This window comes from Physeter macrocephalus, chromosome 15 (genome assembly GCF_002837175.3).
Source record: "Physeter macrocephalus isolate SW-GA chromosome 15, ASM283717v5, whole genome shotgun sequence".
In the NCBI taxonomy this organism is placed as follows: domain Eukaryota; kingdom Metazoa; phylum Chordata; class Mammalia; order Artiodactyla; family Physeteridae; genus Physeter; species Physeter macrocephalus.
In genome coordinates, this window is record NC_041228.1 from 26,459,646 (window position 1) to 26,474,401 (window position 14,756).

A 14,756-nucleotide genomic window follows, 5' to 3' on the forward strand; every position below is an offset into this window, starting at 1 on the left:
TTACCTTGACTTACTGCCTTAACATTTCAAATAACAGTGTATAAAATTCACACCCAGTTAGAGACCACTAGTTACGATTGCCATGGTAATGAGCTCTGTGCCTATGAGCAGAAAAAAATAATTCCTTTTGGGCAGGATACTTATGAGTGTGTCTGGCTATATGGCAAGATATTTTCCTTTGGTTTTTCTTGAGGGTAATGTATGTATTTAAGCAGATGATCCTTTATACATGTAACTTCTCCCTAGGAAGAGAGAAAAATAAGTTCTTTATACTGAAAACTTCTAGGATGATTATAATATGGATTTAATTCTCACTTATAAAGGGTTTAATTTCAAATAAAAATTAGAGCAAGGAATACATATTTCACTGTGAGGAGGAGAGTAATTTTCACTGTATGAAATGTACATCTTATACAGACAAATGCCTTTAACAAGAATTGCTGATATGTCTAATATTTTAAAGGGCCAGAGGTGGTCAGAGAAGGATCCAAGAGCAGCACTTTGAAATTAAGAGATTAAAAAGCAACAGTCAAGGGACTTCCCTGGCGGTCCAGCGGGTAAGACTCCTTGCTTCCACTTCAGGGCCGCCGGATCGATCCCTGGTCAGGGAACTAAGATCCCACAAACTGCGCAGCCAAAAAAAAAAAAAAAAAACCAAAAGCAGCAGTCCAGACACGTATCCTCCTAAGTGAATTTGCATTAATGGACAACAACAAATCTCTATTTTGAACAGGAGCGTTAGCATGAAGAAGTATGTGCTTGAAAAATATTTCTATTAATCATGCGGTGACGTACTGAGCTGAACTAGAGGATCAAAGATCATTATGATAATCCTGGTGTGCTAAAATAATAGACACTGAGAAGAAAAAATGGACGAAATTTGGCAACAGATACTATTTTGAGAAAAATATCCAGTGAGTAGTGAGAAAAAGCATGGAGAGGGAAGGGTAGGGCTGTAGGTGCTTTTGTTCTAATAGCTGCTCTTTCACCCTATATCTTTAAAGCAAAGAGGCAAAAGAGGTGGGGGGTGAACTCAGAGCTCAGTTTCAAAGTTGAGTGTTCCTTCCTCTTTTCCCCTTTTTAACGTGTTACGAATAAATATGTCTATTTCTGGTTGCTGATGACACAAAATTCACCTCTGTTTTCCTTAGAAGCACTATTCCTTGTGAGCTAAAAGAAGATTCAGGGACTTGAAGAGGATAAACCTGTATGCCTAAGAGCTTTCATTGATTTTATTGCTTTGTTTCCAACACATTTCCATGTACATTATGCCACTTACTTTGCCAAATAAATCCATAAGGCAGGAATTATTAGCCTGATTTTGCAGGTGAGAAAAGGCTCAAACTTGTTCAAGATCAAAGCCATAATGTCCATCATGCTGTAGCTGAATGGATCAGGCTTTCATTGTTGATTCAGTGTTGCTTTAAGTTTTCAATTCACATGTAAGTCATGTTATACACTGTTATGTTATATGGGTTGAATGAGTCATATTTACTGTTAGAAATAATAAATGGCATTAGATTGCCAGACCTGCTCAGATCAAGTCTACTTAATTCATAATATAGCTGAATAATATTATAGCTCTAATAACAATATGGACAGTGCCAAGAGGTATTACATTGCTGAACCTCACTACTGAAACATAATAATGAAGAGTTCACCCCATTTTTTCATATGAATCCATTTCTAAAAAAAGACATGGATTATTTTTCTCCATTCCTATCCAGGCATCTTCTGAAGGGACTTGGTTAACTCTTAATTATTCTTAAACCTTGGGTCTTCCTGTATTTAGCAATAAAAATTACTACTAATTGGAGATATGCTATAGAAATAATGATGAAACATATTTATTTAAATATTTATTTAAATGCTTCACAGAATGTTAATTTTCTTGTAATAGAAAAGAAATTAAAAAGCTGCTTCAGGGTTTTTGGTTTCTCTATTAAGCAATTGATCCTAACTATTAAATGGTGATTATGGATATTAAGAAATAAATTATGGTTTTCCATAATATTAAAATGTACTATTTTGAAAGCAAGCAAAATTCTCTAGAAGAGAAAGATCAATAAATCAGTCCATTAAAATTATCACCAGATAATCCTTTGCTTTCAAATGTATCTGTTCAAAACTGTCACTCCATAAGCTACAAGGCTTTGTTTTGCTTGATCAAGAAATGAATGTGCCTTTATGATCCATATTCAACCATGAACAGCTGCTCATCAATAAAAAGCCATTAATGTCCAAGTCAGAACAGCAGGTCTAAGATTGTGCTTAAGGAAAAAACCATCCCTTTTGTGAAAAGCCAGGGAACTGAGTTGGGGAAGATCTGGAAGCCCTGGGCTGTGTTTGCAAGGTCTGCCCTACCTCCCAGGCAGGGATGGGAGGTCAGTTGACAAGACACTACTCAGAGCCAGCTGGAGAATTCAGAACAAGGAAGCCTATCCAGGCTTTGAACTGGGAGAGTAAGTGGTGTGTTGGAAGCTGACAGAATGAAAATAATCAAGCTGGTGATTGGGGATTGGGCAGGCAAATCAGAAGACTTAAAGTGGGCAAAATGGTCCTGACACAGAGCAGGTATAATTAACTGTACCCCATTGAAAAGAGGCAATCCAAAAAGAAATATTTCATATATCAGGTTCTATCCCTTACGCTCCTCCCGCTTGACATTTGGTGGTCCTCTTCCCCACTCCACCCAAGCCTTGGGCAGAGAACAGGACTTCAAATTGCACACTGCCAAGAGTGGTCCCCAAGCAAGACCCCAAATTATTGGCACTTATGATCCCCAATTATGGGATTACTACTCAACAACTAAAGATGATTTTTAATTATTCTTTTATAGGTATTTTTAAAGTAAATTTTAAGTTTGAGGTCTTTAGCAAGCTTTCTGTTTGTTTTGTTGTTGTGCTGGAAAACAAGTATTCACTATTTGTTTCTAGAAAAATATGTACCTTTTGTTTCATTTGCAAATGGAAAATTTAATAAAGAAAACTGAGGAATAATTTTTAAAAAAAGGAGGAAAAGACCATAGGGATATAATAAATAACTTGAAGCAAAGATACACGTCACTAAGGAAAAGCATTTTGAAAACATGTTCATATCAAGATGTAAACTAGCCTGGATTTTTGATTTTGGGAATCAAAAAATTCTAGAAATTTTGAATTATTGGAATTTAGGCATTTGAAGAGTTTAAGGGCTAGAACAGGTGTTTAAGGGACTGTGGAGGGTCAAGTGGACTTTGGGAGCTGTAGTTACTGGGAATGATTTAGTAGTAATGTAGTACTAGTAGCAGGCAGTAACAGCTCTTATTTAAGAATGCTTGCTATGCACCAGGCTCTGCCCTAGAGCTTTGTAAGCATTGGCCATGAAGTAGGCACTATTATGGCCATTTTACTGATGAGGAAACTGAAGTTTAGGGATATAATAACTTATCCAAGGTTACACAGAATAATTCCAGAGCAAAGTAATAAACATTATTTTTCTTCCCCTCCTGAGGATAAACAAGTTAAATTATTAATAGAAATGTGGTATAGACTGGGGTTGGGGGAAGGGGTGGAGGTACTGGAAAGTTAAGTGGGTAAGTAAGTGCTGGTCAGGGTGACAGAACAAAGGTAGTTGTAGCCAAAAAAGAGGTAAAAAAAAAAAAAAAGGCTGGTTGAGGAACAATTTGCATGAACAGCTTTCAGTCTTTGGCCAATAGAAACTTCTAACCTCCCTCACCAGTCACTTTACAACAGTGGAGCAGATACTTTTCTGAGGGCCCCTTACCCACAATAGCAAAGGATCCTAGCCTTTTAACAACATACAGGATGAAAAGAAACAAAGAACAATCAGGCTTCAAAGAGAGAACCATAGAAAAATAACACCTTAATTTGGAAGAGTGGCTAGCTCGGTAAGTAAGCCAGGAACAAATGCAGGGACACGGTGAAGTGCCACTTTTTAACTTCCAGTTAAAGGAAATTCAGTCAAAAATTACCAGCAGGAGCCTAAATTCTGAATTAAACTCAGCGCTTCGCACACCTATAGTTGTGGAATGATTGAGATCTGGCCAGATCCATCATCTTGAGACAGCTACGACTCCCTAATTTTTTGCAATCTAAACACGTATTTCTCTTGGTCCCATCTGGTAGGGGGATTCTGTGGGTTTAAGGGAATGGGGCATGGTTGGAGCGGAGGCACTGTGTATAGAAACTAGAGCAACACGGGACGAGCCCAGACACTCCGCAAAAAAACAGCCTGTAGAGCCAACAACGGTCACAAAAATCCTACTCCTGACCAAGCCCAGGCAGCTGCCACGCCGGCCTCCGCCACTCACCCCGCCCCCGAACGCTCATTGGCTCTCAGCCCCGACGCCGGACCCGCAGCCTCTCGCCTATTGGGCCAGACAGGACCTGGGGCGGGGTGCGGAAACAAGAGTTTGGGACTACTGAGAGCCGCCTTCGAGGGCTAAGGAGAGGCAGGAGGTGGGACTGGGGGAGGGTTTCCCGACTAGGTGGCGACTATGGCAGCTGCGCGGCGGCAGCGGCGGCTGAGACGGAGCGCGCGCCCGGCTTTGAATGAGCGGGGCTGGGACTGAACCGGCGGAGCGCAAGCTCGAGGAAGCGACCGGCAGCGCGCGTGCGCGCGCCTTGTGTGCGCGCGCAGCCCGCGGCAGCTCGGAGCCTCCGCCGGGCGGGCGGGGAGGGGGAGGGGCAGGTGAGTGTGTGCGGCTCGCGCGCCCTCGAGGGGCTTCCCTCCCCCACCCCCATCCCGATCCGGACCCGGGTCTTGGAGGGGGTGGGGGGTGTCCTCTGCCCTTCCCCAGTTAGCCCTCGCCTCTGCCCCGCACTTCCCGCCCTCCCACCTTCCTCTTCGCCCCTCCACCCGGTTTCCCCCCACCGAGGCCGACTGCCACTCTATGGTACTGTTTCCGGGTCAGGGTGACCTCTGGGGTGAGGGAACCGCGACCCGGAGCGGGCCCCGGGCGTGCAGCCCTCACCATGCGGGCTCACGCGTGGGAGACCGTGCTGCGGGGCTCCAACCGGAATTCCCGAGTCCCCAGGTTCACCCCCCACAGGGAAATTTGCCCGTTCTTCCTGCCCTTCCTCTACAGGCCTTGCTCCTTCCCAAGCAGATTTTTCTAAAATCCAAATCCCAGTCCACTCGGCACCCACTTGGAGCAATTGAGAGCGTTTTCACCAAACGCCGTACATATGGCGTCGGATTGTGCAACCTGAAAACGCTCCTGTTTTTCGCATCTGTACAGTGGGTATGATTTTTTTTATCAGACAATTTCAAGTGGGTAATCTGAAGTTAAAACATTTTAGTTATGAAACTCGTTCCTTTTGAGCCTTTCAGGAGACTTTACTCTGCCTTTGTAAGAGCCTCAGTGGTGTTTGAGGGCCTGACTTTGAGTTGCCTTAGATGGTCCAGTGTTCGCCCGCTCTCACGTTCTTCTAGTTCCCCTTCTCTTGCCGCTACCGAACTTTGGTTTTTCAAATTTAAGTGAGGTCAGGTGGTTTTATTTTTGGAGCCTTGTGATATACCTTAACCTACTTCAGAGATTTACAAACTTAATTTGAGGATATTCTGTACTGTACTAGATTATATGGTGTTTCAAATTTTGGTATTAAAAAAATTTGAAAATATAGTTTTAGAAATACAGCAATTAGTGACTTGTTTAGTGTGTACCAACATAGATTTTGGCTTGGCTTATTTAACAATTTGTGATATAGTGACTCTACTGAAAAGATCTCGCCAGCAGTTTACATGGAATTACAGGGAGGAAGGATACGTTTAATCTTTCAGTTTCTAATGCAGCATTCTTTTTTAAAATTGTAGGTGAATCTTTTTCACTTGACACAGCCAAGCTGTCATTCCTGTTGATTTCCTAGAGATGGCATTTGTCCAAAAGCGCTGAGGGTAGGTTGCTTTATGGTTCTGAACCTTATTTTGGCTATATCTCAAGTTTTTGTATTTTGGTAGTAATTTTTAAGGAAACTTTAATTTTAAAATTAGATTATATTAGCATTTCTCAGTTCTAGAAATTATTTCGATAGGGTAAAAATGCAAGTAGCTTAAGATGTGTACTTCTCAGATTGGTGAACTAGAGAGCGTTTCAAAAATCAACTGAGGCAATGAGTGTAAAATTTAAGAAGAGGTTTCTTAAATGGGATGTGGTGTGGGAAGAGCCTGGGCTTTGGGGTCAGTCTCTTTAACATCTGGTGAGTGAATGTGAACTTCACTAGCAGTTCATCTGTTAAATGGGAATAGTGAAACTCACCTCCTTTGTTTGTCTTTAGGATTCCAGTGAGGCCATAGAAGATACAGTGTCTAGAACTATATTGAGTGCTCAAGGAATGATAATTTCCCTTCGTTCAACAAATATTTGAGTACCTACAATGTGCTTAGCATTGGCTAAGACCTAGAAATACCGACTGAGCAAGACTGATGGGGCCCGGCCTCCCTAGTCCCTTGCATTGTCACTAGCTTGTGACTGTTGAGAGAGTACACAGGGTTTCTGTGTACTGGGTCAGTAGTGTTTCCCATCACCCGGGGTTACATAGTAACCCATAGTAACATCTGTTACATAGTAGGTGCTAAATATACGTGTGTGTGATACACAACACACACACACACACACACACACACACACACACACACACAGAAATGGATTGGAACATTAAGTAAATATGGGTCCCAAAGAACTGATTCCTGCCTTCAAATCAGTGTAATTGATAAAATCAAAAGTGTTGCTTAATTGTTAACATGATTGCATTTTCCCCCATTTCAGTTGCAATTGGTTGGAAAATTTATCTTGGAAATTATAATACCATTACTGAATTACTAAGAATGTTTATTATTAGTGAGGTATTCTTGGCTTTTGAACTAAATAGACCTAGATTTGAATCTAGATCATTGGGTGTGGGAACATGGAAACATGAGCTTAGTCTCTGCTTCAATTCTATGAAAAGAGAACAATAATATCTATCTCATAAGATGGTTTTATGGTGAAATAATACTTAAGTAGTGCTTGGCACATAGTAGCTAGTCAGTGAATATTAGTTTTTCTCTTTTATTAATCACAAAAGCAACTTTTCCACAGAATGAGGATATTCTTAATTGCTAGGGAGAGAATTCTATTCTGGTGTCAATAATAGTCCCACATTCTGATTTACTGTTGGAACAAAACTTTACATTTTATTTTTAGTTACCATTAAAGTCATTCAAGTTGACAAATACTTATTGAACAATGACACATAGCAGTATTTGTGGCAGGGCAATGACCGTTGTTACCAAGCCTTTATATGAAACATATTCTCAGCTCTTCATTCATGTAAATCCTGAGACCAGCTCTTTTCCCCAGTCCTTAAATATTAAATGTCTTCTCCCTTCAAAACATCCTGATAGAGTATCTCCTCAACTCTTTCCCCTTTTCTCCCTAATGCCACATGCTCTACGGTCTCTTTTCTAGCTCTCTTTTTTTGTTTCTAATTTTTCTGAAAATTTAGGCTAAATCTTCATTTACGGAAGTTTGCTTTCTTTTGGTTGAGAGTTTTATTCTTGACAAATTAGCTTTAAAATGAAGCTTTTGTTCATCATCTTAATTGTTCACATCATTCTGCTCATACTGAAGCAATCAAACCTTTCTTTCACGTCTTATTTTGCAAATAGTAATTGGAGGTAACAGATGAATAAGATCCTCACGGGAAGGATTGTACAGCATGAATACAGTATATAGAAATAACTATGGTACAAAATAGAAAATATAGGTGCAGTAAGAGAAAAATACTGCAATTAAAAAGACTTTGCAATAGTTCAGCAAGAAGTTATAAAGGCTTATGCTAGGGAGATTGCAGTGGAAATAGGGAAGAATATGTGTAGTATTAGGAAATGGAATTAGGTCTTTTTGGCAGTTTGCATGTAAGGGGATAAGAGAAAGGAGGAGTCAAAGACGTTGCATTTTTTGAATCCTGTTAAATTGCTGTTTGGGGATTTTTTTTTTTTTGCGGTATGCGGGCCTCTCACTGTTGCGGCCTCTCCCGTTGCGGAGCACATGCTCCGGACGCGCAGGCTCAGCGGCCATGGCTCACGGGCCCAGCGGCATGTGGGATATTCCCGGACCTGGGCACGAACCCGCGTCCCCTGCATCGGCAGGCGGACGCTCAACCACTGCACCACCAGGGAAGCCCTGGGGATGTTTTTGATAGAAGTGTTTTAGTTACTTGAACAGTGAAATTCTTAATATTTTCTTCGTTCAGTTTATTTTAGAGTCACGTTCTTTTCATCCTCTCAGTTTGTAGGCCAGCTCCAGGCATAGGCATTCAGAAAATCATTCAATGCATATGGCAATACAACCTGCACATGTACAAAATGCATGAGCATTGCTAAGGGAGCCTTTTGGAACTCTTCTTACTGAAAAGAGTCTACTTGCCCTTTACACCCTTCTAACCCTAGAAGTAGAAAGTGTTTTGCCTTTCTTTAGAAGGGATTAGCAATAGTGGCTCTACAGAGCAGTTTAGGATCAGGTACTGCAAGAGTTAACTGCATTTTCCTTGCTTTCTGGTTTTGTTTCGCTTTTATTATTTTTGTTTTGTTTTGAACTTTCATATTAAGGTATAGTACACAAGCAGTGTATACAGTAAAATAAACTGGTGTTGCCACCACTCAAATTGAGATACAGACCTTAGTTCCCTCATGCTTCTATACCATCCCCCCATCAGAGGTGAAGACCATCTTTTATTATGTAATTTTTAACCAGTCAGTGTAATATCTTACTAGTTGAGAAAATTATTACATGCTCTTTTCAAGACTTTAGGAGGTTATTGCTCATATCTAGTAATTGAAAACAAAGCAGTGCTCTCTCCTTTAATCCACATGAAATACTTCTTAAAATAGCATATTAGTACAGTGATGGTATATTTATCCAGGGAGATTTAAATATTTATATTATATTTTAAATTTCATTGCCTATCTTATATCCATATAAGATAATTTTATTTTTTATTTATTTATTTTTTTTTTTTTTGTGGTATGCGGGCCTCCCTCTGTTGTGGCCTCTCCCGTTGTGGAGCACAGGCTCCGGACGCACAGGCCCAGCGGCCATGGCTCACGGGCCCAGCCGCTCCGCGGCATGTGGGATCCTCCCAGACCGGGGCGCGAACCCGGTTCCCCCTGCATCGGCAGGCGGATGCGCAACCACTGCGCCGCCAGGGAAGCCCTAAGATAATTTTAAAATAAAAGTCAGCATCTCAGTTTTGCGTAGATGGAACATACAGCTGTCCTTTTAATTTGGCTCCATGATCATTATTACTTAAGTTACATTTTATTCCCTTTTAAGTAAATATGTATAGAACTGAAGTCCAAATATACTGTTTATGTTCTTTTATTTTGGAAAAAAATATTAAATTATGTTTTCTTTTTGTTTTATGGAGTCACTCTACTCCAAATATTGGTGTTAACCGACTATAATGATTGCTTGGAAACTTTTTACTGATGGACTAGGAGTAGGATAAGTTTTAGTTGTGACTTTGTTATTAGTTTTTGCCTCACCTTGAACAGAAAAGTTAACTTCAGTGTATCTTAAGTTTGCTGGTTGAGAAAGCTAAGAAGTTGGATGATACATTGATATATTCAAATTACCCCAACATAAGAATCATGATTCTAAATGCTTACTCAGTAATTTTCCTCCTTTGACAGATGAAAGGCAAGGAAAAGCTAAAACATAAAATTCCATTGTCAGAAACATCATTCGTGTGTGTGTTTGTGTGTGTGTGTGTGTGTGTGTATACATACCTGTAATTACTTGTGACTTGATTTAACATGTGATCTACTCTACCTCTATACTGGAAAAATAACCATCTCTCATTAATTAACAAATTTTAGTTTCCTTTTACCTCTTGTGTATTTATTTTGAGTCTCTGAATGAGGAAACTTATGGTTACTTAATATATTTAACTCTAACTTATACCAAAACTCATTTTAAGAAATATTTAAATTAGTGATTGTTAGGATAATATATGTAGTACATATATGGTATAGGTGACTAAAATGTGTAAAGAAATATTTGGAAATAATGACCATGTTTAAAAGGCTAGCAAAATAATACCTGTTTTGCCATTTTTGAGAATTTTTTTTATCCTGTGGTTGCCATGGCTTTAACTAGTTCCCAGTTCCTTAGCATTTCTTTTATATAAATCATATCTTTTGATTTAATCATAGGGAGGCAGTATGAGTGTGATCTTTTAGGACTCAATCATTAGACTACCTGGGTTCAGATTCCACTTTTGTAACTTAACAGCTCTGTGTCTTCGGGCAGCTTACTTAACCACTCTGTGCCTTGGTTTCCCTATCTAAAATAGGAATAAAATAGTACTTACCTCCAGTCCTTCATAGGGTTGTTCTGAGCATTAAATGAGTTATTACATGTAAAGCACTAAGAAAGCTTGTATTAGAGTTAGAGTTAGCTATTATGGTATGTTGAAATGCTGCTGTGAAATCAGAGTTCCATTCCTAGAGAAATTCTGTAATATGTTTCTTGTCACTAATTGACTTAGTTTCCTACTGAAAATTGGCTCTCCATAGTTACAAATAATCAATATAAAATAATGGTATTAATGACTTCTTTTAAGATTCTAATCAGAATCTGAAAACTCGTGACATAATACTGTTTTTTTAATGTCTTATTAGATCGTTTTTACTAGATTTTTGAGCTACAGTTGACACAAAATGAACTGCACATTTTTTTAATGTAAAATTTTATCAGTTTTGATTAATATATACACTCCTGTGAAACCATCACCACAATCAAAATAGTAAGTATATCCAGTACCTCCAAAAGTGTTTACTTATGCTCCTTTGTACTCCATCCTTCCCACCCCTTCCTGCCGCATCTCAAGGCACCACTAATCTATTTTCTGTCACTAGAGATTTGTTTGTATTTTCTAGAGTTTTTTTTTTAATAAATGGGATCATATAGTATGTATTCTTTTTTTGTCTGGCTTCTTTCATTCAGCTTAATTATTTTGAGATATATCCATGCTATTGCTTGCAGTAGTAGTTCATTCTTTTTTATTGTTGAGTAGTGTTCTGTTATATGTATATACCACAATTTGTTTATCCATTCACCTGTTGATGTACATTTGGGTTGTTTCCAGTTTGGAGCTATTAAAAATAAAGCTGCTATTCAAAAACAACACGTTTTTGAATGGGTGTATGGTTTCATTTATCTTGGGTAAATTCCTAAGAGTAGAATGGTTGGGTCATATGCTACATGTTGGTTTAACTTTGTAAGAAACTGCCAACTGTTTTCCAAAATGGCTGTATCATTTTACCTTCCCACTACCAGTGTATGAGAGTTATGGTTGCTTCACATCCTTGACAGTACTTGCTATTTTTAATTTGAGCCATCTTAACATGTGTGTAATGGTTTTTAAGTGTTTTTTTGTTAACATCATTATTGGAGTACAATTGTTTTACAATGTTGTGTTAGTTTCTGCTGTATAACAAAGTGAAAAAAAATGGAATGCTTCACGAATTTGTGGGTCACCCTTGCACAGGGACCATGCTAATCCTCTCCGTATCGTTCCAATTTTAGTGTATGTGCTGCCAAAGTGAGCACTAAGTGTTGTTTTAATTTGCATTTCTCTGATGATTAATGATGTTGACCATTATTTCAATGTACTTATTTACCATTGTATATCTTCTTTGGTGAAGTGTCTATTCACACCTTTTGCCCATTTAAAAAAAATTAAGTTGTTTTCTTACTGAGTTTTGAGAGATTCTTATGTATTCCAGATACAAGTTCTTTATCAGATATATGCTTTGCAAAGATTTTCTTCCAGTCTGTGGCTTGTCTTTTTATTCCCTTAACAGTGTTTTTGAATTGTAGAAATTTTAAATTTTGATGAAGCCCTGTTTATCCATTTTTTTAATGGATTGTGCTTTTGGTGTTGTATCTAAAAAAATCTTTGCCTAACCCAGGTCACAAAGGTTTTGTCCAATTTTATTTTTCTAGAAGTTTTGTAGTTTTAGCTTTAGTTTTAGTTTTTGTTTTTTTTGTCTGCGTTGGGTCTTCATTGCTGCTCGTGGCTTTCTCTAAGTGCAGCAAGTGAGGGCTACTCTTCCTTGCGGTGCTCAAGCTTCTTATTGTGGTGGCTTCTCTTGTTGCAGAGCACAGGCTCTAGGTGCATGGGCTTCAGTAGTTGTGGCATACAGGCTCCGTAGTTGTGGCTTGCAGGCTCTAGAGCACAGTCTCAGTAGTTGTGGTGCATGGGCTTAAGTTGCTCTGTGGCATGTGGGAGCTTCCCGGACCAGGGCTCGAACCCATGTCCCCTGCATTGGCAGGCAGATTCTTAACCACTGTGCCACCAGGGAAGTCCTAGTTTTAGGTTTTATATTTACATCTGTGGTCTATTTTGAGTACTTTTTGTAAATGGTGTGAAATATGGATTGAAGTTTTTTGGGTTTTGGTGGCCTTTTTTTGGCATATGGGTATCCGGTTTTTCCAGCACTATTAGTCAGAAAGACTGTCCCTTCTCCACTGAATGGCCTTCACATGTTCATAAATTTCAGTTGTTCATATTTTGTGGGTCTATTTCTATACGTTCCATTCTGTTCCATTGATCTATTTATCAGTCTTGACTCCAGTACTACATCATTTTGATTACTGTAGCTTTATAATGAATCTTGAAATAAGGTAGTATTAGCCCTTCTGCTTTGATTTTTTTCAACATTGTTTTGACCGTTATAGGTCCTTTACGTTTCTATATGAATTTTAGAATTAGCTTATCAAATTTTAGAGAAAAAAGCTTGCTGAGATTTTGATTGGGATTTCACTGAAACTGTAGTTCAATTTAGGGAGATTTGATATCCTAACAGTATCAAGTCTTTGAGCCATGAAAGATCTTTAAGTTAATAAGGGTCTTTTAATTTCTCTCAGCAATATTTTATAGTTTCCAATACATAAGTCTCTCATTAGATTTGTCCCTAAGTACTATATATTTTCTGTACTCTTATAATTTTGAAAAATTTTAGTTTGTGATCATTTGTTGCTAACATATAAAAATACAGTTGATGATAACATATAAAAATACAGTTGAGGGCTTCCCTGGTGGCGCAGTGGTTGCGCGTCCGCCTGCTGATGCAGGGGATTCAGTTTTTAAAATAACAAAACAGGTAAGTATATTAATGAGTGTTGTAACATTAATTTTCTGTGTTATTATTATTGCAAAGCCTCAGGATAAGTTTCCATCTAACATTTCCTTTTTCTTTAAAATTTGCTCAGCTAAATCCTACATTGTTGTTTAATTGCTTCAGATTCCTTATTATAATATTTCAAGTAATTTTAAAAACAATTTTTAGGGGCTTCCCTGGTGGCGCAGTGGTTGCGCGTCCGCCTGCCGATGCAGGGGAACCGGGTTCGCGCCCCGGTCTGGGAGGATCCCACGTGCCGCGGAGCGGCTGGGCCCGTGAGCCATGGCCGCTGGGCCTGCGCGTCCGGAGCCTGTGCTCCGCAGCGGGAGAGGCCACAGCAGAGGGAGGCCCGCATACCACAAAAAAAAAAAAAAAAAAAAAAATACAGTTGATTATAGATTCCATTGAATTTTCTACATAGACTATAGATACAGTTTTACTTCTTCCTTTCCAATCTGAATGCCTTTTATTTCCTTTTCTTGCTTGATTGCACTGGCCAGAACCTCTACTACGGTGTTGAGCAGAGGTGACAAAAGCAGATGTGCTTATGTTGTTCATAATCTTAGGTGGGAAGTGTCTAGTTTTTCACCATTAAGTCTCATGTTACTATGGGTTTTTCATAGATGTCCTTGGTCAGGTTGAGAAAGTTCCCTTCTATTTCTAGTTGGTTGTTTTTAAGGAGTTTTGTGTCTGTTCATAAGGTACTGGTCTCTAGTTTTCTTTTCTGATAATGTCTTTGGTCTAGATTAGTATCAGTATAATGGTAGCCTCAAAGAGTGAGTTGATAAAAAATCTCTCTCCTTCAGTTTTCTGGCAGTGTGTGTAGAATTGGTATTATTTCTTAAGTATTTGATAGCATTCACTCATGAAGCCATCTGGGCTTGGGGGATTTTTAACTACAAATTCAGTTTCTTTAATAAATACAGAGATTTTCAGGTTATCTATTTTTTCTTGCTGTGCTTTCATAACTTGTTTCTTTCAAGGAATTTGTCCATTTCATCTTGTCAAATATAGGCATAAAGTTATACTTTCTCAATATCCTCTTCATATTTGCAGATTCTCTAGTAGAATGTCACCTCTCTTTAATGATATTGGCATAATTTGTTATTAGGGACATGTGTTTTGGGTTCTTATGTACTTTTGATTAACTGACCCCTTTATCATTATGAAATGAACATTTTTATGCCTGCTAATATTATTTTCCCTAAAAATCTACTCTCTGACATTGAAATAGTCAATTTAACTTTCTTTCGATTAGTGTTAGCATGGTATATTTTTCCCTCATCCTTTTGCTTTTAACCTATTTGTGTTTTTATACTTAAAGTACATTTTTTGCAGGCAGCATGTAATGATATAATTCCTTTTTTTAAATCCTATCTAACAATCTCTGGCTTTAAATTTGCATTTAATGAGATTATTGCTCCAGTTGGGTTTAATTCTATCCTCTTGCTATTTGTTGTCCCGTCTAATATTTGTTCCCCTTTACCTTGTTTTCTGCTACCTTTTCTTTTCTTTTTTTTTTTTTTTTTTTTTGCGGTACGCGGGCCTCTCACTGTTGTGGCCTCTCCCGTTGCGGAGCACAGGCT

General features: G+C 38.7%; 1 protein-coding gene and 1 non-coding gene across 5 annotated transcripts in view; one reads left to right on the forward strand and one right to left on the reverse strand.

Moving 5' to 3' along the window:
• Positions 1-4,521: 4,521 nt before the first annotated feature.
• Positions 4,522-14,756, forward strand: part of EBAG9 (estrogen receptor binding site associated antigen 9) — a 34,193-nt gene continuing 23,958 nt past the window's right edge. Inside the window, exons 1-2 of one of the 4 annotated variants that reach the window (XM_055091275.1) lie at positions 4,523-4,692; positions 5,818-5,898. Coding sequence is in view for 1 of the 4 variants with exons in the window: in XM_024129449.2 (XP_023985217.1) it covers positions 4,895-5,245 (351 nt within the window). In the remaining 3 variants the exon portion in view is untranslated. Of the gene's footprint in view, positions 4,693-4,879; positions 5,246-5,817; positions 5,899-14,756 lie in introns of those variants that run through there. The other 3 variants (XM_024129450.3, XM_028500648.2, XM_024129449.2) reach the window with 3 other exon arrangements.
• LOC112066423 (U6 spliceosomal RNA) lies at positions 11,490-11,596 on the reverse strand. Its single transcript, XR_002892644.1, has one exon. It is a non-coding gene; the product is annotated as a U6 spliceosomal RNA (small nuclear RNA).